Here is a 23,069-nt window from a genome sequence, read left to right as displayed (position 1 = left end):
GGCATATAAATCGGTCTGGACTTTCAGCTGTTCTTCGAGAAGCAAATATTTCTGGTCAGCTTTCCTTTGTCTTCTTGAAGAAGTCATTGGATGCTGTTGCTAAAATCCATTTCTGTGAGGGGTATTTGTGACTAGTGTGCAGGGATCCTGGTTCACTTGGACCTGTTGCTCATTTCCATGAGTGATACCTATGCTTACAGGGGTTATTGTGCGGGGATCCTGATTCACTACGACCTGCGGCTCTTTTGGATGAGACCTGCTTACGCTTGGGGGAGTAACTGTGCAGGGATCGTAGTTTTCTAAATCTTCATGGATTATACATGCTTCAAACAGTTCTTCCTCAGTGGTTGTTTCTCGAAGCGTTGAAGGCTGCTGGATTCCAATTGACTGATTGCCCGCGTTTACAATTGTATCCAATTGTAACAAGCTTGATGCTGCTTCTTCCGTGTCTGTTAATATGTACTGCTTGAAGGATCCTCCACCTGTAGCACGACATTCCGCCTTATTGTGAACTAACTTCTTCCTTAACTTGAATTTGTAGTCAGCCCAGACTTTCCTCCAACCCTCACCTGTTCGTACTGGTGGCCCTAAAATGTTGAGTTTCGTACTAATTTTATTCCACTCTTCTTTCACGTTAATTTTTTTTATTCCATTGCTGTAACCTCTGGCCAAATTTGGATTGTTCTGCAAAATCTGGACCATTGTGTCAAACTGCTTTTTGGTGGTGACTTTTGTTCTAAAACATGTGCAATATTATAACATTTATACGAATATATAATCTTTTTGTAATATAGACACATACCTTTTGTTTAAATCCATTTTATTTGTTCGTTTTTATTAACGTTTTAAGAAATTTGTCTGTTGTCGTCAACAAAATCTCTAACGACTAATTTCACAGCGTTTCTCGTAATAAAACGCCTCCCGTGGTAGCAAAATTGTAAAAGAATGGCATACAGAGTTGTAATATCTCGTATACGACATACATAATACCAATTAGTCGTTGCGAAAATGTCGTGTACGACATACATAATACCAATTAGACGTTACGACACGTCAATTTGCAATTTTGGATACGACTACGCCAACCGTAATAAGGCTGTTTGTTGACAACAGACAAATTTCTTAAAACGTTAATAAAAACGAACAAATAAAATGGATTTAAACTAAAGGTATGTGTCTATATAACAAAAAGATTATATATTCGTATAAATTGTATAATATTGCACATGTTTTAGAACAAAAGTCACCACAAAAAAGCAGTTTGACACAATGGTCCAGATTTTGAACAACAATCCAAATTTGGCCAGAGGTTACAGCAATGGATTAAAAAAAATTAGCGTGAAAGAAGAGTGGAATAAAATTAGTACGAAACTCAACATTTTAGGACCGCTAGTACGAACAGGTGAGGGTTGGATGAAAGTCTGGGCTGACTACAAATTCAAGTTAAGGAAGAAGTTAGTTCACAATAAGGCGGAATGTCGTGCTACATGTGGAGGATCCTTCAAGCAGTACATACTAATAGACACGGAAGAAGCAGCATTAAGCTTGTTACAATTGGATACAATTGTAAACGCGGGCAATCAGTCAATTGGAATCCAGCAGCCTTCAACGCTTCGAGAAACAACCACTGAGGAAGAACTGTTTGAAGCATGTATAATCCATCAAGATTTAGAAAACCACGATCCCTGCACAGTTACTCCCCAAAGCGTAAGCAGGTCTCATGCAAAAGAGCCGCAGGTCGTAGTGAATCAGGATCCCCGCACAATAACCCCTGTAAGCATAGGTATCACTCATGGAAATGAGCAACAGGTCCAAGTGAACCAGGATCCCTGCACACTAGTCACAAATACCCCTCACAGAAATGGATTTCAGCAACAACAACTGAGTATCAGTCATGGAAAATATGTTTGATTCTTGTCGTAACTGTTTTCGTCTTACGTTTAAATCGTTCGGAGTATATTCATCCTCATCGTCAGATATAAAATAACCACCCTTAAGATTTTTATGGTTTATTAATAAATAATTGTTTTATTATTGTAACTGACTCTATTTTTTGTTTTCTTTTTTATAACGGGGTGGCGTGTAATAGTCGAAAATGTTAATAATCTTCAACACCCTGTATTTTTGCAATCTATTACAAAACAGGCGTAGTCGAAAATTTTACATAATACCAAAAATTATTGACTACGACAACGACTACGTCTACGACACTTGAACGCCTACGACAATGCCAACCGTAATAAGGGTGAATACCAAAAATTATTGACTACGACAACGCCTACGACTACGTCTACGACACTTGAACGCCTACGACAACGCCAACCGTAATAAGGGTGTATATTAGAGCTGGCAAACCATCGATATTCCCAACATTAGATATTTTCGATATAATGTTTTAAAATATCGATTGCTATCGATATTATCGTTAAGTTGTCATCACCATTAATTTGGAAATGAAAATGGCGGAAATGTCAATGATTTTCTTGAAATTTTGCACAAGTAGTTCACAGAAATGTGAGGGAGAATCAACAATTGCTTTTATTTTATAAAATATAAAAAAATACATTTTACTTTACCGAAAAATGTGTACGTGTGACTACGGGCTTACTTTCTCACACACACATAACCGAAAAGTAGCGAAATTTCTATTTATTTCAATGAATTTCAAGTTAGGGGTTTTTATTCCGATAATATCGATAGGTAAAACTATCTATCGATATTGAATTTTTAAATAACAATCGATATTATCGATAGTGCCATCGATTTTTTGCCAGCTCTAGTGTATATGCCAACAAATTTAAAAACAATCGAATTCAATGATTTTCAAATTTGTTTTTAGAACACTTGTATGGAAGAAATCCTTCAGCTTATTATTGAAACAAAAATTTTATCACATCCACAACTCGATTATGTGAAGAAAACTTGGCCCTTCATTAATTTTTCGCGTTTTTTATAAAATGCTCAAAATTGGTATTTTGTAAACAAACCCACTTGTTGCCTTTTTGTTTACTAATTTTGAAGTTTTATGAATTCAGGAAAAACAAGGGTTCTATAGATTTTTTCATTTAGATCTACCTCTTTACTTATAGCTCATTTAGACTAGCCATAAATCCTCGACTGGATTTAATAAATCCAGTACATATCTCATTGCATTTAGATATACATTTTGGAGGATTTAAATGGCAGTCAGCTGATTTTTGTTCATAGCACAATTACCAAGGTAGATGCATCGGCCCATCTGATCGAATTTGAAACGGCCAAAGAATTTTTTGTAAATTGAATTCGTCTCAAGAGACATACGTTAAATTACTAATTTATTGTTCAACACTGAAAATGTTAGCACATTATGCTACTAATGCTAACTAAAGAGCAAATAAATTATTACTTTATCGCAGTTTGCCCATCTAAAATAAATAAATGAATTATTTTATCGTTTAGACATCATAAATATTAGTCTTGGTTGATTAAAATCAACTTTGTACATCAAAACAAATTTAATTTTTCCGTCTTGTTTACAAATTTTTACATTTTAAATTATTTTTAGTGTAGCAATTCACCGATGCATCTACCTTGTTTCTTGTGCCAGCTTGCAACTTTTTGTATTTTCTAGCAACAAGTTGCTAAAAACAGAGTTGTATACGAGGATTTATGTCAGATTTAAAACAAATCCACTCAATAGGAGGATTTATTTTTGTATGGAAAATCTTGTATATTTTGGCTGGATTTAGCAAATAAAACCTGATAATGCGCTAAATCCGGCTAATGGTGTCATATCTAAATGGCATATTAGTGGCATCGTACAATTTTGAATATGTTATGCCAAAACTTTATTTATGTTTTTTTTTTTATAAAGGGATTTGATTTTTCATATTCGAACAGCTGGGGCTGGATTCTTGTTCTATGAAAATTTGAAATAATTTTTTTCATTTGACAGTTTTCTCCTTTATAAAAGTTTTAATTTCACATTTTCATAGAAACAGAATTGAGCTCCTGGGTAATTGTGCCATGGTATGGGCGTATGCCAGTGACTGTTCGAAAAATTCGATACATACACAATCAGCCCTATTCTGAACATTCCCATGGGAGCTTTTTCCCATGGGATCAAAATTTCACATTCCCACGAATTCCGTATTCTCAACGACGTGGGAGCAGCCAAAAAAGGGAGGAAATATTTCGAAATTAGTTACACCAAATTATTATAGCATACTTTTGGGGATGTAATTTTGTTTTATAATACAAAATGCATCTTGGCATTGAATTTACGGTTTTTGAATTAGCTAAGCAAACGTAAATGTCGCCTAATTCAACAACCGTGCATTTGGCGAGACGAGTCATGTCGCGTCGTCTATCGTCTCTGTGACAAAATTTAAAAAATGCACTACGTACAGCGATAGAAAATAATCGTCGATAACAAGTTATTTTTATTTTTTTTATTTTATTTTTATTCGTTAGTAAAAATGAACGGCGACAGCTAATTTGTTGTCGCTGACTTCCGTAACGTCATTTGCTTTGTGTTGTGTAATCTTCGTCAAAATATTTCAGTTGCACACTCATGAATTGTGCCTCCAAAATGCAACTAAATGCATCAGAAGTAAAAATGATACATGTTTGCATTTTACCTGCGTTAAAAATGGGTGTTTTGACCTTTTGAAACACGTTGCTTCGCATTTGTTAAGTACTATGACGTTAAAAAATCATAATACTCGCACATTTGCAGGCATTTGTTAAGCGACTACGATACGGAAGTCAATCATGCTCTTTTTGACCCAAGAAATCCGTCCATTTCCATCGAATTAAGAATATACAAAGTCCGAAGTCTTCTATTGACATTTTTACAGTACATTTTGTATGCTTTTATTAAAAAACACATGCCGTTTATATATAGCTTCGTTCCAGTTCTTTTTTAATGGTAAAAAATTGAACTTGCACTGGCATGGAAACTGCATGACAGTCGAACACTTTTTTTTGGCATTTTCGAGTATAATACATGTACTCAATGGCACCAATTTACTGGCGTGTAACTGCAGGGTTATAATCATATTTCATACGAAAATATAAAAAATATGTACGCCAGTGTAATCAGCTGAAAAAATATGGAAGCATGAAATGTTTTCATTTGATGGGTTTGGTTTTATCAGTTATAAGCAGTGAATGCGATAAACCCAAAACTTAATTTACTACGGGTAAAACTATTTATTTTGCGAACAGTATTCATGCAGAAGGTAACAAAGATGGCTGAAAGAGCTCTACTGCTATTGTCTTCCTCTCGTGTACATGGTTATGGTTATTTGGAACATGCCAAGTCGGAAATAACAAACTTTTTCAATAAGTAAGTGGATGTTATTATTGGATATTCAAACAAAAATAAATAATTTACTGCTCCCCTCTTTCCAGGCGAAATGTCCAGACAATATTGTTTGTGCCTTATGCCCTCAAAGATCACGACAAATATACTGCAACTGTGAGCGAAGCACTTCAACCATGGGGTTATAAAGTTGAAGGTTTACATACCAAAGAAGATCCGGTTAAAGCAATTGACAGTGCTGAGGCCATATTCATTGGTGGTGGTAATACCTTTGTGCTCCTAAAAACTTTGTATGAAAAGAAACTTGTGGAAGTGATAAGAGATAAGGTCTTAAAGCAGGGCGTACCCTATATGGGTAGTAGTGCTGGTACTAATGTTGCCACTGCTTCCATAAATACTACCAATGACATGCCAGTGGCATATCCACCCACCTTTGTTGCCCTCACTTTGGTGCCATTTAACATTAACCCACATTATTTGGAAACTGATCCAAATACAAAACATAAAGGCGAGACACGAGATGAGCGCATCAATGAATATTTGGAATACAACACTGGATCGAAAGGTGTATTGGGTTTACGTGAAGGCACTGCTTTGTTGGTAGAAGGTGACACGGCAACATTGGTGGGTGACAGGAAGGCAAAGCTATTCAGACCGTAAGTACCAGTACCCATACTTATTATTACTTAATTTTATATAGATTTTTGTTAGTTTTAACATTATAATGTAATATTCAGCCTTAAGGTCGAAAGACTAGGCATAAATGCAATTGAAAGAGGTTATAATCAAACTTGGTATGGGAATATGGAACAAACTGGTAAATGGTGAAATGTTATTGTTTCCTCTTTTGAAGTTACAGAATAACATTCGAATTTCAAATACAATAAATAGGTTTGAAAGTTATATAGGAGCAAAAAATTCTTTGAACGTCTAGTGGAGAACGTTTTTAGTTTGAAAATGTAGACCAAAATCCATTGAACTTATGCTGTTGTCCTACATATGAAGTTCAATGGAACTCTTTGTTTCCTTGTTTTTTTATTTGCTCACATAGCCTGCCTATATAACGAATGTTTAATGGTCTATTTTACTTTTAATATTTGGGAATAGATCTGGAAGCAAATGTATTAATAGAAGTTTTCCAAGATTTCTTTATAACCTTGTTCATCGCTAATAATATTTAAAAATATTATTTTAATACCAATATTTGTTTACATACTTTTTCCAGTAACCAAGAGCCTGTGGAATATGAACCAAATGCCGATTTGAGCTTTTTATTGCAATAATAAATTGTAAAACAAAAACCTTAATCTATAACAACAATAAAAGTGATAATGTACAGACGATTAGAAACATAAGTACAATGGAACTCCCCTTACCGATGATCTGAAAATTCATGTATATATTTGATATGTGGCTGAACAATTGTCTACATTCATTTTCACTGTAATATAAATTCGTTTTTGTAATTTTTTGTATAATATATTTTGAAAAAAAAAAAATAACATTTTTTATTTCTTGTGCATACTGGGACCCTCATTTAATAAATGCTTATCAAACAAATAACTACTTAGTTCACATTCAGACGTCTCAATTTGTGTAATATAATCGGCCAACTGCTTGATGCCATCTACTTGTTCTTGTAAAAAATTCGATTCTAGGAAGCCACACATATTCGGATCATTATTCTTCGATGCAATGGCGTGGGCTTCCAAAAGGGCCTAGAACATAAAGAAAGTAGTAAATTTTATAATCAATTTAGAGATAGGGACCTCTTCTTGAAAAGATCTCACACATTAACATAGAGAAGAACGCTAAGAAACATGGCCCTTGTGTTCTCCACAATCTGTCTTGAATATTAGGAGTCGATTATGAATAGAAACTCAACTCCAATTGCGTTGCCCACCGCAAATTTAATAATATAATTTTCTATTTCCGCATTAACATGTATACTTTTTTACAATTAAATTAATATCTGAAGGTTCAAAACACTGATATAGATTGAATTTGACAACAATTTGCGTCTTTTTACTAATTTTAATTGCATGATTTTCTTTTCTGGCAACGCAACTACAGTTGAGTTGCTATCCATAATCGACCCCTTCCCAGCAAAATGTTCGATGCCAAAGATGCTATTCAAGAATGGGTGCAAGTGAAATGGAATGTCATTTTTTCAGCATCTTCACTCATTCTTTTTACAAGAGCGTGACCCCCTAAAGATGCAATTCATTTTCAGATCCTAAGCATGTCATCTTTACTAACTCGATGGAATGGCATCTTCAACAATTCTTTGGAATGGCATCTATACCAATCCTTTGGCATGCCATCTTAACCAATTCCCAAGAATAACATTTTCACTAATCTTTGGCATGTCATTTTCACCAACCCTTTGGCATGTAATTTTCACGTCTTGTTCGGAAAATGGAAAATGCTGTATTGAAAAATGATTTTATTTTTTTTTAATTTTATTAATTCAAAGGAGTTAATGAAATAACTATAATTTATTTATCATCATAAAGTTTACATCTATATTTGCAGTTTGTTCTCGTTGTTGTAACAGTAGTTAGTATGTTTGTATTCTCATTTTTCTGCTTAATCTGACTCTGGGTCTATCAGTCGTAAGAATGTGGATATTTCGCTATTTATATGGTTTGTAACCACAAAGCTGCAAACTTAAGTTTCTTAGCAGGATTGGTAGGGCAATTGAAAAGGAGCAGTGTGTCGTGGGGGCCTGTTCTGTATGCTGGGCAGATGTTTTCCGCGGTGTCATCAGTACTTGCCCTATAGGAATTTTGACGGCTGCACCATCCCGAGCGTAATGACCCAAAACTACTCTGGTTTGTCCTGACAACTGGCGCTTCTCAGCTGCGATAGATGGTGGATGTTCTCCAAGGACCGCATTCACACGATAACTGTTTACTGCATCTGCGACTGCATTCGTGTGAATGCTTCTTAAACCTGGTTGAAAGGCTTGTTGATCGAGGTTCTCTCTTGTAACGTTAGGCTTCTCTTTCTAGATTATGAAGACCCCCTGGCTGCCTGGGCCTGTGGTCTGAATTCTGCTATCATCGACCATGACATTCAACTCTATTGTTCCCAACTCGGCATATTCATCGCGTGGAAAAAATGGTAAGATCAGACAAAAAGGAGCTCAGTCTTTCACAAATGTCGTCAGGGAAGGCACCTGACGCCAAGATAGTACAATCATCCGCATACGTTACGTTCTCAATGCCGTCTGCAGCGTTTGGAATTCAGAAGAGGTTTTCTTCATTCTACGGGTCTTGGACTTCTTGATCCTAAATTCTACGTACTACTGTCATCCACACTTAAAATTTATATCCAACGTTTCAAACTTGGACAGTGCGTAGTCTGCTCGATGACATCAAACAACGAGGGTGCTTGACAATATCAAAGGGCTTTGCTAAATCAAGTGTCACTATCACTGTTCTATCGCACAGCTTGCTCTGAGTGAGTCTTCGGCTAATATGGAGATGGCCTTCAGCGCAGTTGTTGTGCTGCTTATGGATATCCTATGCTATTGATCGGCAACTCGAAAGTTATTTCTGATGGTGGAAGAACTAAAGCCACAAGGGTCCTTGCTACGGGCGACAAAATCGGCCTGTAAGATTCAACTTTGCTGGCATCCTTTTCGGGCTTCAGTAGCTGGCCTATTTTCCAGACTTCGGGAACGATGTGTTTGGCAAGCGACAGGTTGTAAATTTAAGTGAGAAACTTGACTTCCGGCTGTCCCAGCTGTGGCAGTCTAAACACCGCCGCTGTACCGCAACAGAGTTTACTTCGTCTACTCTCAGCCACTGATTTTGTTTCATCTTACAAAAGCTTTTCTATTATCTTCTCATCACCAGTTCAGATTTCGACATGGACTCCAACAGCAATCCTTTAAGAATTTCTTGTAATTTTATAACAAAATTTTTGGAAATGTATACTCTTTTGTTTTGATGTCGCAACATGTAGGGATGTACAAATCGACTTGTTTTTTTTTTTTTGTAGTGATCTGTAAAAATGATTCAAATGCTGATGAAAAGATCGGATCTTTCACGACTTCCCTTGCATGGGTTTAAGTGCTAATGAAAAGATCGGATCTTTCACGACTTAATTTGAACCAATGCAAAAGATCCAGTGAAATCATGGCATCTCATGGAACCACTTCCATAAAATTTTGCTGGGTTAGTATTAAATATCGAAACAATAGCAAACTTGGAAACAAAAATGCAATATAAGCCACAAAGGACTAAAGACCCATTTGCTTGTCCTCTTTTCTTTTCAAGACACTCGAAAGATTGATCGACGTGGATATTAGAAATTATGTGGATACCGTCTATAATTGTTCCACAAACATCCCATAAGGGACAAGGGAGACTTCTCTCATATCAATGAGTGCACCCCGATTCATATTAGCTCAATGATATGGGACCTACTGTTTATTGCCGTGTCCGAACGGCATGTCTAAGACACCACTTTTGCAGAGAAGTTTTTCAAGGCTAGAATACTGAGGAATGTCGCCAACATTTTGCCACCGTTGAAGTGTTTTGAGGTTGCCTGGCCGGGGAATCGAACCCACGAGCTTATGTGTCCAAGGCGGGTGTGCATACCATTGCACCACGGTGGCACACATGTGGATACCGTCACTTTAAGCAATTGGTAACATGTCTACATTAAAGGGCAATCTTTGGAAACAGCTCTTAATAAAGAAGTTGCTTATTTTGAGATGAAATTGGAAAATTCAAACTTTACGCTGGCCACTTTTCTTTATATAGAATGAGCTTTGATATAGATGAGCTTTTAATCACTTAGAAATGTCAACACACCGAAAACCCTGACATGTTGGATAAATAAAATGCTAGAAAGCAGAATTCAAATATCGAGGAGACAACCATTAGGAAAACAGTAATTAGAGGTACTTCTTAGGGTGGGGTGCACTCACCGTTATGGCCCCGGCACATACGGTCCGTTGTTCGTCGCGTCACGTGTTAACCACAGACCTGACAGGCCAGGCCACCCGATTTCATTACCTCTAACCGACGTACTTTTCTGAACCGTGTAACAGCTGAGCAAGGGTTCAGAGAATTTACCAAACGTCGCTTAATGTCCAGTCTCTTACATACTCCAGAAGTTAAGTTAATTTTCCACGAGGTGTCTAGTAAATGAAAAACACTTGGACCTCCTAAAGCAATGTAACATTGATAAATTGTGTGCTACGGTTATATCGCTCTCGAATCCGGACGGTGTAACAGTCAGTGACAGATTCGAAGGGGTGGGAGAATTGTTTTAATCGGCAGTTTATACAGCACCTGGAGAGCAACAGGATGAAAAGCATTGTGTCATCACATTTAACAGACCTTCCTGCGCGAAATTGCCACTACAATTAACTACCCAGCAAAATTTGACGGAAGGGGTTCTTTGCGATGACGTGATTTCATGTCATCTTTTGCATTGGTTCAAAGGAAGTCGTGAAAGATCCGATCTTTTCATTAGGATTTGAACCACTGCAAAGGAAGTCGTGAAAGATCCGATCTTTTCATCAGCATTTGTACCCATTCCATCGATCCAATAGAGATGATGTTTGTGTTTTTATTTACACACCTGTTTATTTTCATTTTGGTATGTTCCAGTACTGCAAAAATCGACTAATTTTTACTATTTTTTCCGATAACATAAGGGAAAAATTGTTATCGTAGTAAAAATAAGTAGATTCTTGCAGTTTCTGGAACAGACCAAAGTTGTTAGAACTGTCGTCGTGATGTTGTCTTACATTTCCTGCATATCAAACAACTAAAACTTCTAAACAATTGGTATTATATGAAGTCCCAACCATCGAGCTAAAAATAGAATCGGACTGCACACATTGCTATTTTAAAAGTTCCCTTGTCTGTTCTAAATCTGACATAGAATGAAATCAATCAAATCTCGTCCATGTCGAAATCTGAACTGGTGATGGGAATATAATTGAAAAAAACCTTTTGTAAGATGAAAGAATATCAGTTGCGGAGAACGGAGGAAGTAATCTTTTGCGTTGCAGCGGTGGTGATTAAATTGCAATTTTGGATGAAAACTTTTGAAAAACTAAACTGATAAATTATTTGTATTTATTTCATGAATTCGTTTGAATTAATAAAGAGTTTTGTTTTTCATGAAAACCATATTTCAATACAGCATTTCCATTTTCCAAACAAGACATGAAAATTTCATGCCAAGGGGTTGGTGAAAATGACACACCAAAGCATTGGTTAAAATGACATGTCAAAGCATGGGTGAAAATGACGTGTCAAAGCATTGGTGAAAATGACATGTCAAATCATTGGTGGAAATGACATGCCAAAGCATTGGTGGAAATGACATGTCAACGCATTGGTTAAAATGACATGCTTAGGATCCAGAAAAGAACGTCATCTTTTGGGGTCCACGCTCATATAAAATTCATCGATGAAGATGCTAAAAAGATGACGTGCTAGATCACTTGCACCCATGATTGAATGTCATCTTTGGCATCAAACATTTTGCTGGGATATACCCAAATTCATCCAATGCATTGGACCAACGCGCAATCTCAATGGTAATACTTACGCTACCGAATAAACCCAGAGTTAACCACCCATATTGTATCAGAAGCCTGGAAAGGCAAATCGTATAGACCGACATCCTTTTGTCGCCAGTACCGAATATTTTTGAGACACTACTCCTTCATATGATGCAGATTCCTAGCTGCCCAACATCAACATGGATACCGGAAATTTCACAGTGTTACTAAAGCATTTCACACTATCTTCACACAAATTAGAGAATGACTGATAGTGCATGCGACCGAACAGTCTAGTGGTTCTTGATATAACGTCACCATGATAAACGATTTCAGGACATAGAGAGGACTTTCCTGCAGCCGTGTTGGGAACATTGGATAATCAATTATGTATATATATCGTCACCATAAATACCCGAAGTCGTATCTCCAAAAAAGTCGAAATCAGTTTTTTGATTGAATCTATTACTATTAAATAACGATCCTATTCAAGAAAAGGCAGTTCGGAAAATGCCGATATATAATAATGTATAATTCCGAGAAAAGGAGTCGAAGACCCGTGAAGTGAAGCAGATAATTGCCCTAAGGTGGTGTAATATTTCATCTTTCTTTCTGAAATTCCACACGCCCCGGACGGCATGTGTGGTTGTACGATATTGGCGTTGGGTCCTTTCTTAGTGAAGATTTTCCATGTGGGGAATATGAAAATATCTGCTATAAATCTAATGTAGCACTGTGAATCACTTGGTGCCCCTGAACATATGCACGTTCGATAGCTTATTTAAGTCGCACGTACAAGCCCCTGCTCCTTAAGTCTCTGACCGGCAGGTAAGCTATATTATATGGACGCCATGACGCCTAGTACAATTTTGTGAACAGGCTTCCCCCAAAAAAGGCATGTCTGGAAAACTCTTTATGATCTTGAAAGAGAGGTCCAAAAGTGAACGGAAATCATTAGACATTCATACTGAAGTAATCAACCAAAAAAATAAATAAATAAAAAAATTTTTTTCCTCCTCTAAAACTATTCCTCCCCTCTTAAACTTTCTTGTAATTTATTCGTTCTTTACTTTTCTAACAACTTCCTCTTTTCTTGCAGCTTTTTTCTACTGGATGATCACAATGGACCGGAAGGTCTCCGAGTGACGCAGTCACAAGTTAGTGGCTGCACATCCCCTAACCTAACCTAATCACCCACCATCGTAGCAGAAAATCACCGGTTAACAAGATTAACGAGAATGGTTTTAGCCCAGTTAAGATCAGGACTATGCAACAATCTTAATTTGTATTGTGCCGGAACTTATAGCACGATTCCTACCTGGATTCATCAGTGATTACAAAGGATACAAAACGCTAACTTTTTGTCATTTGAAAACGAGATAAAAGCAGTGAAGGTCATTAAAGCTTTAAAAAAATCTGAAAAAACATTGATCAATTACCGTATTCACTGACTTCTCCATATTTAATGCTTCCACCATTGCTTCCTTTATGGATTCGTAAGTCTGCTTTGGACTTTCAATGGGCATCAATTTAATATCACCTCCCCTTTTATTCATATAATCCATAATTGTAACTGCATGTTGATGCTCTTCATCACTGGCTGTTTTGAAAAATCTAAATGCTCCCGCAGAGGCAACATCACTGCGATTGAAATGGAATGCCTGTAAAATAGAAAACATAAAATAGGAAATTAAATAAATACAATAACTCTTACTCTTTCTCTCTCTCAACTTACCATTGCCAAATATCTATAGAAGGCATTCATCTCCAAATTGATTTGTTTATTTAAAGCATCCTCACATTCTTTGGCGAAATTTTGTCGTACCATCAAAGAAAAAACACGACGAAAATTTAAACTGGCAAAATTTTTAAAAATTTTCATGATCCCGACAATATTTCAAACATAAATACAACTCAAGGCAAATGACTTGATAAAACTTTTGAAAGCTTCAAACAAAATAGAGTTCGAAAACTACTTGCGGTAAATAAAACCACCAGTGCACCCTAAACCGCTCATAGTCTATTTTTTAAATAGACCGACCGGAGTCCAATGTTGATTCACACCAAATAATTTTAACTGATGCAATTCTAATTGTAATGGGAGCCATTCCAATTACTAAATAAGAAAACTATACGTATTGGTATGTTGATTGCTCGAATTTCCAAACGTTTATCATCCTTCGATTCTCACAAGATCAAAACAATATATTAATAAATTACTATACACGTTTATTAAACTTTCGATGCCTAATGAAAAAATATGCGTTACAAAAAATACGATGACTTGATGAAAATATACAATTTGAAATTTACGCGAAACACTTTTGTTTATCGATGACTTTTTTATACATCCAAAAAATATTAATATTACTATAGAAAATATAACATCACAGGTACATATTATGGCTGTCAAAATACACGAATACTTCTTAAAGCATTATTTAAATGAGATCTCCAGGTGATAATTGCGATTCGCCCTCGGCCAAATAGACATGCATTGCTTTGAACAACAGGGCAATACCTAAATATTTTCTCTCTTTCATAGACCAAGACTTTGCTGGGCCATAGTAGTCGCCACGTTTGCAATTTGTTAAATGTTGTAAACTCAATGCATCAATTATAGCCGCCTCACGGGTATATGCTTCCGTGGGTACAATATTATGGAAGACGTGCAAACAAACGACACCATAACCACTACCCCAAATACTTAAAATACGATCGAGTTTTTTGCTATCCGATGATTTTTGAGGTGGTGATTTGAACATGTCAACATTTAGGGGTTGTTTTTTAACTGTAGGAGGAGATAATTAAATGTTTATATTTGCAAAAATATTGAGAAATATAACCTAAAATCTTACTTGAAACTTTTTTTCCCGTTTTACTGCACACCTCTGCTGGAGCGTCTTTGTTGTGCAACCTCGAATGTGCCTTCATGGCATCATAAAGATGTGAATAGGGTCTTGAGGTTTTACCTTTGCCCACATAGAATATCGATTGCAAAAATCTTTGCCAAACCTCGAATTTTTCTAAAAACTGTTGAAAAAATAAATTGCAATTCTTTTGTTGTATTACCTATCTAGCTTACCGCACTTTCTCCCGGTAAATTACACGATATTTTCGGATCAATTAACATGTAAATAAAACTTTGTTTCAAATGGCCTTCACGCATCCGTTTCTTGTCTTGATTGTGCATAAAATACTGCATTGATTGCGTCTCATATTTCATAAAATCTTGTATACGCAAGAAATTCTCTTCCGATTTGGTTGTTCTTTGTAATTCTACAGAAAATTCTGAAAAAAAACGAGAAAATATTTACATGTACACGTATATTTTGTAGAGATTATTTAAAATAAACGGACTTGGTTTTGTATTGTTCTTTACGGCAAATTTATTAACGTTTCTCAGGAAATTTTTGCCAACGTCTTGCAGCGTTACTTTCAAAAGGCAATTTGGTAAAAACATTTTGCAAATTTTGGAAAGAATTTGAAGTTGAGCTTTTTAATTTGAAAACGAAAAGAACAAATTGAAAGGGGTCTTCTGTCTCATAGGAAATTAGGGATAGAATACAACGGTTCTGATTGGCTTTAAAATGTCTAGGATTTTGTTGAACATATTCCAGGATATTTTTAAGAAGAAACGTGGATATTTGAAGAATATTCGAAAGAGTTTCAGTCTTAGTGATATATTGGTAATAACTATCACTACTACCATAACTAACTGCTAATGAGATAGGGACCGTCGAGCAACAACTTTGCTTTATGCTGATGATGATTATATAATAATAATAATTGTTCCACAAACATCCCAGATGGACCAAAGGAAATTTCTCTCATAATAAGATTCTACACCACTTTGTTTATTCTTCACAATATCCAGGATGAACACCATGGACCGCAGGGCTAATCCAAATGACGCCGGTTCTCAGTTAAACAATCCAAAATCACAATCAGTGTGAAATGGGTGAGGTCGTCCGTGAAACAGCTTTCTGCAGCGAGGAAGTTGACACTGTCACAACTCGCATCGTATGCCTTGACGACAGAGAAGGTTAGTGAGAAGATCACTACTGTAAAGAGTAAAATCTGTTTAATCAGCGAGCGAGGATAACGCGAAGCTTAGATCTTCCCAAAAACCATTCTCGTCTAACACAAAGCATTTTGACAATACTGTACGACAAACTGTTCCAGATGATCTACGACTAGCAATTATCGACAAAGCTGATACCCAATGGGCTCATCAGGGATTGCCATTTGCTGCAAGCCGAAGGTCATCTTAGGGACATCCTCATATTGGACGTAATTGACTTGATTAAAGAAGTCAAGGTAATTAGCTGGGAGAATCAGTATACTTTCTTATTCAAGAAGTTACGGACATTGGCTCGGTCTGTCCTGTTACTGAGATACCATTTAAAATGGTGACTTCAGTATGGGTTCCTTCAATGGTGTTGTAACGAATATTGAAGTTAGTCAAGAAACAGAACCTCGGTCGGAAAAGTGGAGAATTCTTAACTCCTTTCAGAAAAACGACGGTCTTTTTATTGCGTTTGTCATCGACAAGTTTGGGAAGAACTACCTAAGAAGAAGGTTATGTTTCCGAATCCCTCCAATGATAATTCTGCTTCATTGACTAAACTGCAAGTCCTATACTGTGTTCTCCATTTTGAATGGGTAAAGGTGAGAGTGGCTAAAGAGATCCATAAGGCCCCCACTCATTTATCAGTCTATGCCGTCAGTCCGATGAACCCTTTCTGTATGTGTGACTGACAAGTGTGTAGCACCAACCATCAGTCAAGTCTAAAAATCTTGAATTTCTCCTCCACAAATGAATGATTTCTACGTTTTTTGTGTTCCTACACGAACATTATTTTCTGTTTTTCAAAATTGTTTAATGACAATTTGAAAATAAACACAATTCACCCAGACTGATGGGGGTTCATTTTGAAATCAAAACTATTTTGATTTTCATCAGTCTTGAAAAAGTCACACATACATTCTCAAAATTTCAAAAATTTACACATACTACCATAAATGCTGGCAGTCAGACTGACTAATGAGTGGGGGCCTTTACTTAAATCGTTCTGTCTAATTACAGTAGAGGTGACATCACTACGCCAAGGATAAAAGTAGGTCGGAGTAGGCCTTTGATACTGTCTTCAATCTACATGTCTTATGAAGACCCCGGCGCACCAGTCAAGTCACTTCGGAGCACATGCTGGGTGATCTTTGGACATGATGCATATGCCCACCACTTCAACTGGGGAAGCAGAGGTTTTATTTTACAAAACATTTACAAAACTTAGGGGGACGAGATCAATATAACCTTTCCCAATATGGACGAATCTTATAAAGAAAATTGGAGGGTATCTGAAAAGTGTTCCTTCTCGGATCATCGGATGATACTCTTCCAAATTTCTATACTTGGAGTAATACAGAGTCTCAAAGGAATCCAGGAGAACGGACTGGTTTAAATTCAGAGCCCTGACGGATTCAAAATTCTGCGGAAACAATATCTTCTACACATTCAAGGAAGTGGAGGGAGCTGCGGATTTCCTAACAAATACTCTCCTGAATTGCTGTGTGGATGCCTGTCCAATCACCTAGGGTTATAACCAAAAAATTACCACCCCAGTGCCACGTTTTTCCGATAACGAAAACACGTTTCCGCACCTACAGAGATTACTAAACCCCTTTTTGTATATAAGTTTGTTTTTCCGAAATTTCATGCAACGCACGCTACAGGCCGCATTTATGGACCAATCTTCACGAAATTTTGTCTGGAGGTCGGTATCAGACCAGAATGGACCCCTATAGTTTTTAGTGATGATCCTGAAATATTTAGGGGTGAAATGGACCAAAAACAAAATTTTTATCCGATTTTGTAGCGGCTAGAGTTATTGGAGGAATTCCACAGTGTAAATTGTGTATAGTGTAACCATAATCACGCTAGGGGTTTCAGTTATAGCTCAAAACTGACAAAATTTTGCACAAGGTAAGAGTTTTAGTCAAGGAAGTTGCCAAAAAATGTGGGTAATGATCAGATAGTATTTTGCGTGTGAAATTGACCATAACTTTTGTGGGATAAATATCCTCATTTAATTTTTGAAAGATAATTTCTGGGGGAACATATTCCGTCAATTTACGAATACGAAACTTGAAAACCAATCTTTGATCACACCCTTGATGCAAATTACATCAATGTAGCGGTTAGATAACGGACCTTTATTGTTTTGGCTTATTTGTAAGGAAATATATTTACCTTGCATGTTACAAAATGTCGCAATCATGAAAGACAATGTCATGATATGGAAATTCCCAGTTTTTAAATTGAGGGAAATGACAATGATGCACGTGGTCTTGAAGTTTTTGTGCCGCTTTGGGAAAAATATTGGTCGGTTCCGTAAAATTCGCCGAAAGCTATTATAAAGGTCTTTTGATATTTTTCTTAAGATGCAATCCGTCTTTCCATTTTAAAATAAGAAAAATGCCATCTAACGTTTCCAGTAATGACGCTATATCATTAGGATGGTTTTAAAAAATCGATGTCAGATTTTTTAGGCTACACATCCCAAAAATGATTAGTTTTGTCGGATTTTTAGGTAGCCAAAGTATGATCACAAATGGAAGATGATAACACGTGGTGAAATTACACGAAATTGCTCTAAAGGCCACATTTCTTGTCCAATCGATGAGAAATTGTTCATTGCTTTGGCTAGAAAACGAACCCTATAAAGATTTTGATATTGCTCCAATAGTATATTTGATTACTTTTAGGTAATTTGGGCCCTATGATATAATTACGGCCATTGAAGCAATTTCGTGACAATTCGCCTTTGGTCCCATACGAATTACTATGAAAAATTTGTTCTCATACCTTGATAATCTTAAAATCCAACAAACCTAAAAATATTATAGGGTGTCGTCTAAAAATCCGACATCGATTTTTCCCTTTTCCGCGGAAAACGAGTACCCAGGGATATTGGTGGAGGGTATCACTTGGTCGGCCCCGTCCGACTATAGCCCTCACTTACATGTTTTTCTATTTAAAAAATTAAATTTATAGAAAACAAATACGATTCTCACAGGAAAAGTCATTAAAAGCAGTGTAAGAAAAGCGTATATGACATTATAACAAATAAAATTAAATTATGCATTACTAAACTTCAATGCAATGCTTATTTCATAGTAGTTTTTCATGCTCTACACGGCTAGGCTATGCGGTGGCATTTTTTATATTTGCAAAAATTTCAAAAAGGTTTTAACCCTAATATACATACATACGTATGCTGCGAAGAAATCCCAACCAGTGGAATAAAAATTAGCCAATCTTCGTCAATTAGCTAGTAAATTCTAGGAATGCCTAATACGTTTATTTCTTAATTTAGTTTTAGTCAGTCTACAGAGGGAGTTAATGAATCAGTCTACAGAGGAAGCGAACAATGGACTTGAGTTAATCCAGAGAAGACGGATCTTGTATAATTCACAAGGAAACGCAAAATTGCCGATTTCCAACCTCCTGTTTTTTGACTCTGAAGGTATCTAGTCTTAGATGTTCAATAAGGCAAAGATTAACTACTACTTATTTTGTCTGGCACATCTGGCGACATGGCAATGGTGATTTTTGGTTTCTCGCAAAAAAACTATATAATCCCACGGTTATTGTGGTTTTAGTTCCTTCAAAATTCTTTAACTAATTCACATTTGTTGTGATGAAAATGCCAATAAAGTCTTATGATATACATATACACGTTGTGTATACAGAACAATTAAAATTGTACTTACTTGCTTCGGTTTCTTTCTGACGCGATTTTATTTCCTGAACCAATTCGGTTTTGCGTTTATACTTCATTAAACGTTTCAAATATAAGCGTTTAGTGGTCTTAGTAATAGGTCCTGGAGGATCACCAAATATTGTCAGTTCGGCTCTTAAAGTATCAGTCTCATAGTCCAAAGGTAATGTAACATTGGTCGATTGGGAAGTCATTGAGGCATCATGAGATCTAGGGGTTCTAAAAAAAACCAGAAAACATTAAGCTTAAAAAATGAAATGAAAAAAGAAAAAACTACAATCACTTACTCGGGATTTCTTTGATGAGCCACCTTGTTGCCCACATTGCTTAACAATCGAGTTTCGTAAAAGACCATACCATTTTCATCGTCCGTGTGAACATACGCCTCGGCCATTTGTAGAAAATATTCATGGTTTTTCGGTGAACGTATAAAATTCGTTGAGGTATTTTGTTCATCGACTTTGGTGGCTTGTGGAGAAAAAACTTTAATTTCGGGTACTGTTTTATAACTACTATCTAAATCAGTAATGCCATCCTGTTGTGGTGATGGTGTTTTTGTCATTACCTCAATTTCAGCAGACTTTCTTTCCTCTAATGAGGTTTCTTTGACAGTTTCCAATTTTGTGGTGGCCGCAAAAGATACCGTGTGTTGTTTAAGAGAATGCTCCACATTCGACTTTTCATGTAAGGATTTTTGTTCCTGTGGCAATAGACGATATTGTGTTATCTCATTATCCGATGATGAAGATGTTGTATCACAAGCTCCACTATCATTTTCTATGATTTTGGCATTTTTATCCACGGCTGTATTTTCTTTTATCTCTTCATTAACCATGACCTTTGGGTCGTCATCATTCCGTCTTATTTCATCTAGAGCATCTAGCATATCATCAAAGTTAGTTAAAATGGAATTACGTTCTCGAGATTTTTGTACTTTATCGCGCCATGTTTGTATAAGGGAAAGTTTTGATTTTTCACTGGTTCTGGTTCGTTGTGTTAGTTCCATAAGATTTTCTTTGGTTAATGAGAATATATTCACTGTTTCTTCATATTCCTCAGGTTCAGGAGTTGTTACTCTAATACTTTGCATAGAAATGGATAAAATGTTATCAACACCTTCCTCTCCTACCACAATTTCGTCGTCATCGTCTTGAACTACAATTTCTTCGGGACAGTCTTTTGTTTCAATTTCAGTTTGTATTTCAGGTTCTACCTGTGTTGCTTCAGGTGAAGGAAATTTTGGTTGTGGTCGATGTCGTCGATGTGTTATATTGATATAATACGGGGAGGTAACATCATAATTATAATTTACCCGATTGGGAGTATATTTTCCACTGTCGGATAAACCATTATTACTTCCTCCACTATCCACAGGATTTGTATTGTTTATGGAATCATTAATGGCTGTAACTTTTAGTAAATTTTTATTTATACACTGAGGTGCCGCAGGAGGTGTGGAGCTAATATCTTGAACATCTCTATTATTAGCTGTGGAACGAACCGGCGTTGATAGCTTATTTAGAGATTTTCTACTTAATGAATATTCAAATTTACTTTCGGACATTAGTATTGAGTTTGTATGTTTCTTTTTGGCATATTTATTAAGAAAGATATGATCTCTCATAATTTGCACTACCTCGAATTGACACTCTTCAATGGCATATAAAACTGGGGTTTTCCGATCGTCATCATAAACTTCTAATTCGGCACCATGTTGCTGGAAATAGAAGGAAGGGGTTATTCGGTTATTCTTTTTATAAATCATAAATCAAAAATGAACAAGAATTATTAGTTCAGGTGCTATTTACTTTTATTATCTAGTCCTTTCAAATAAACCCTTGCACACTGTACGATAAAACATGTTGGTTTTTCCAACCTCTTTGTAAACATCTGTTTACAATCTTTGCTAAAATATAAATACTATGTACATTGTTTGTGTACAGTCAAGTCTGTACTTACCAGCAATAAACGAACAATTTCCACTTTACCGTACATAGAGGCCACATGCAATGGTGTCATCCCATCTTCACTTTTGCAGTTAGGATCAGCTGAAAAACAAAATACACAACTTTTAATTTTTGTGAATTCTATTTAAACTACAATGAGGAATACATACCACCCATATCTAAAAATCGTTTTGTAATCTCAATTGCCAATTTTTCATTCGACATTCCACAGACATAATGCAAGGGTGCTATTCCACGATCTTGCGGCACAAATCCAGGATCAATTGCGTTGGCATTACGATCAAGTACAAAATATATATCACTGTAATTTGAATTGTTTATTAATAGAGCATTTATTAATTTTTTACACAAACCAAAACACTTCTTTTTAGTTTTGAGGTTTTGTATTACCCACCCTTCATTTTCATCTTCCAGTGCATCCAATAGCATTAACGACAAATAATTAGTTCTTTGATCCATGATTACATACTAAAATGAGTAAAATGAGTACACTTTTTCCAACTTAATAACTGTTTCACTGTCCAACGTCCTTAACTCGACTAAAATCACTTTCGTCCTTTTATTTGTTTTTAATTTTAAAGGACTCGCCCCGCGCCAGTGCAAAGTACACAAGATAATAAAACTGCATTATCGACAACGGGGTCCACAGAGATGTGTAAATCGAAAAATACAGTATCGATAAAATAAATTAATGACCCGCTATGTTATCGTTATCGATGTCATTTACAAACACTGCAGTATCGACTTCGATAAACGTCAAATGAAATCCTGATGTGATTTCATTTGACGTTTGAGCTAGGGAATTGACAGTTGAAATCGAGTGGATTTCGTAAATGTAAACTTATACTATGTTTACATTTACGAAATCCACTCGATTTCAACTGTCAATTCCATTGCTCAAACGTCAAATGAAATCCAAATGATTTCAGATGAGTTTTCATTTGACGTATACACAAAGGAATTGACAGATGAAATCGAGTGGATTTCGTAAATGTAAACAGTATTAGCATAATCGTTTACAAACACTGCAATATCGACTATAATCCAATTTTTGCGAATTTTTGGTAAAATACATAATTTATTTGACAGTTTTTAATTGAATATACAACAGTTTTTAATTGAATATACAACATAAATCTCGCATTTTTTCCAAACTAATTTTCACTGGCATCTAAAACACAAGTTTGAAACAATATATCATTTATTTTTTTTTTAATTGATCTTTAAAACAACTTTGTATCCTAAATTTTTACAAATTGTTACTGGATGTTTTTCGTTTACTCTACAGTACAATGCAAAAGAACTTAGCCGATTACAAGAAGTTACTGAACTTATACAAATTTGTACAAATTGTTGAGTAAACGAACACACCTATACCCAGCAAAAAGTTTGCATCCGCGGATGCAGTTAAATCACTAGAACAATTGCCGCTGGCGTACATCTTTTCCTATGAATTCACTTATGAATTTTACAAGAGA

General features: G+C 36.0%; 3 protein-coding genes across 3 annotated transcripts; 1 reads left to right on the top strand and 2 right to left on the bottom strand.

Annotated features, from left to right (window-relative positions):
- The first annotated feature begins 5,077 nt into the window (after positions 1 to 5,077).
- On the top strand, positions 5,078 to 6,671 carry LOC141397499 (probable alpha-aspartyl dipeptidase). The gene is made up of 3 exons (XM_073973859.1): positions 5,078 to 5,329; positions 5,395 to 5,961; positions 6,531 to 6,671. The coding sequence occupies exons 1-3, from the start codon at positions 5,214 to 5,216 to the stop codon at positions 6,586 to 6,588; spliced, it is 741 nt and encodes a 246-aa protein (XP_073829960.1). The 5' UTR covers positions 5,078 to 5,213; the 3' UTR covers positions 6,589 to 6,671.
- A 142-nt stretch (positions 6,672 to 6,813) lies between these two features.
- Fer3HCH (Ferritin 3 heavy chain homologue) lies at positions 6,814 to 13,774 on the bottom strand. Its single transcript, XM_073973860.1, has 3 exons — positions 13,576 to 13,774; positions 13,280 to 13,501; positions 6,814 to 7,023 (listed from the first exon to the last, which is right to left on the bottom strand). The coding sequence occupies exons 1-3, from the start codon at positions 13,720 to 13,722 to the stop codon at positions 6,814 to 6,816; spliced, it is 579 nt and encodes a 192-aa protein (XP_073829961.1). The 5' UTR covers positions 13,723 to 13,774.
- Positions 13,775 to 14,052: 278 nt separating this feature from the next.
- LOC141399920 (uncharacterized) lies at positions 14,053 to 22,229 on the bottom strand. The gene is made up of 8 exons (XM_073979298.1): positions 21,986 to 22,229; positions 21,741 to 21,892; positions 21,584 to 21,672; positions 19,912 to 21,341; positions 19,617 to 19,843; positions 14,926 to 15,131; positions 14,699 to 14,873; positions 14,053 to 14,631 (listed from the first exon to the last, which is right to left on the bottom strand). The coding sequence occupies exons 1-8, from the start codon at positions 22,048 to 22,050 to the stop codon at positions 14,282 to 14,284; spliced, it is 2,694 nt and encodes an 897-aa protein (XP_073835399.1). The 5' UTR covers positions 22,051 to 22,229; the 3' UTR covers positions 14,053 to 14,281.
- Between the last annotated feature and the right edge of the window lie 840 nt (positions 22,230 to 23,069).

The sequence above is a fragment of the Musca autumnalis genome, unplaced genomic scaffold (assembly GCF_047663935.1).
Source record: "Musca autumnalis isolate F117 unplaced genomic scaffold, ASM4766393v1 scaffold_3, whole genome shotgun sequence".
Lineage (NCBI taxonomy): Eukaryota > Metazoa > Arthropoda > Insecta > Diptera > Muscidae > Musca > Musca autumnalis.
Note: the sequence above shows the minus strand (reverse complement) of the source record. Positions and strands in the feature narration are given on the sequence as shown.

Bases quoted from the DNA above. Each gene is read 5' to 3' on its own strand.
- LOC141397499 (XM_073973859.1), top strand. From the start codon at position 5,214: ATGCAGAAGGTAACAAAGATGGCTGAAAGAGCTCTACTGCTATTGTCT. The intron at 5,330-5,394 runs GTAAGTGGATGT...CCCTCTTTCCAG, and splicing joins ATAACAAACTTTTTCAATAA to GCGAAATGTCCAGACAATAT. The intron at 5,962-6,530 runs GTAAGTACCAGT...TACTTTTTCCAG, and splicing joins AAGGCAAAGCTATTCAGACC to TAACCAAGAGCCTGTGGAAT.
- Fer3HCH (XM_073973860.1), bottom strand. From the start codon at position 13,722: ATGAAAATTTTTAAAAATTTTGCCAGTTTAAATTTTCGTCGTGTTTTT. The intron at 13,502-13,575 runs GTAAGTTGAGAG...TCTATTTTACAG, and splicing joins TCTATAGATATTTGGCAATG to GCATTCCATTTCAATCGCAG. The intron at 7,024-13,279 runs GTAATTGATCAA...TTTATGTTCTAG, and splicing joins TGGAGAAGTCAGTGAATACG to GCCCTTTTGGAAGCCCACGC.
- LOC141399920 (XM_073979298.1), bottom strand. From the start codon at position 22,050: ATGGATCAAAGAACTAATTATTTGTCGTTAATGCTATTGGATGCACTG. The intron at 21,673-21,740 runs GTATGTATTCCT...TTTGTTTTTCAG, and splicing joins ACGATTTTTAGATATGGGTG to CTGATCCTAACTGCAAAAGT. The intron at 14,874-14,925 runs GTAAGCTAGATA...TTTTTTCAACAG, and splicing joins ATTTACCGGGAGAAAGTGCG to TTTTTAGAAAAATTCGAGGT.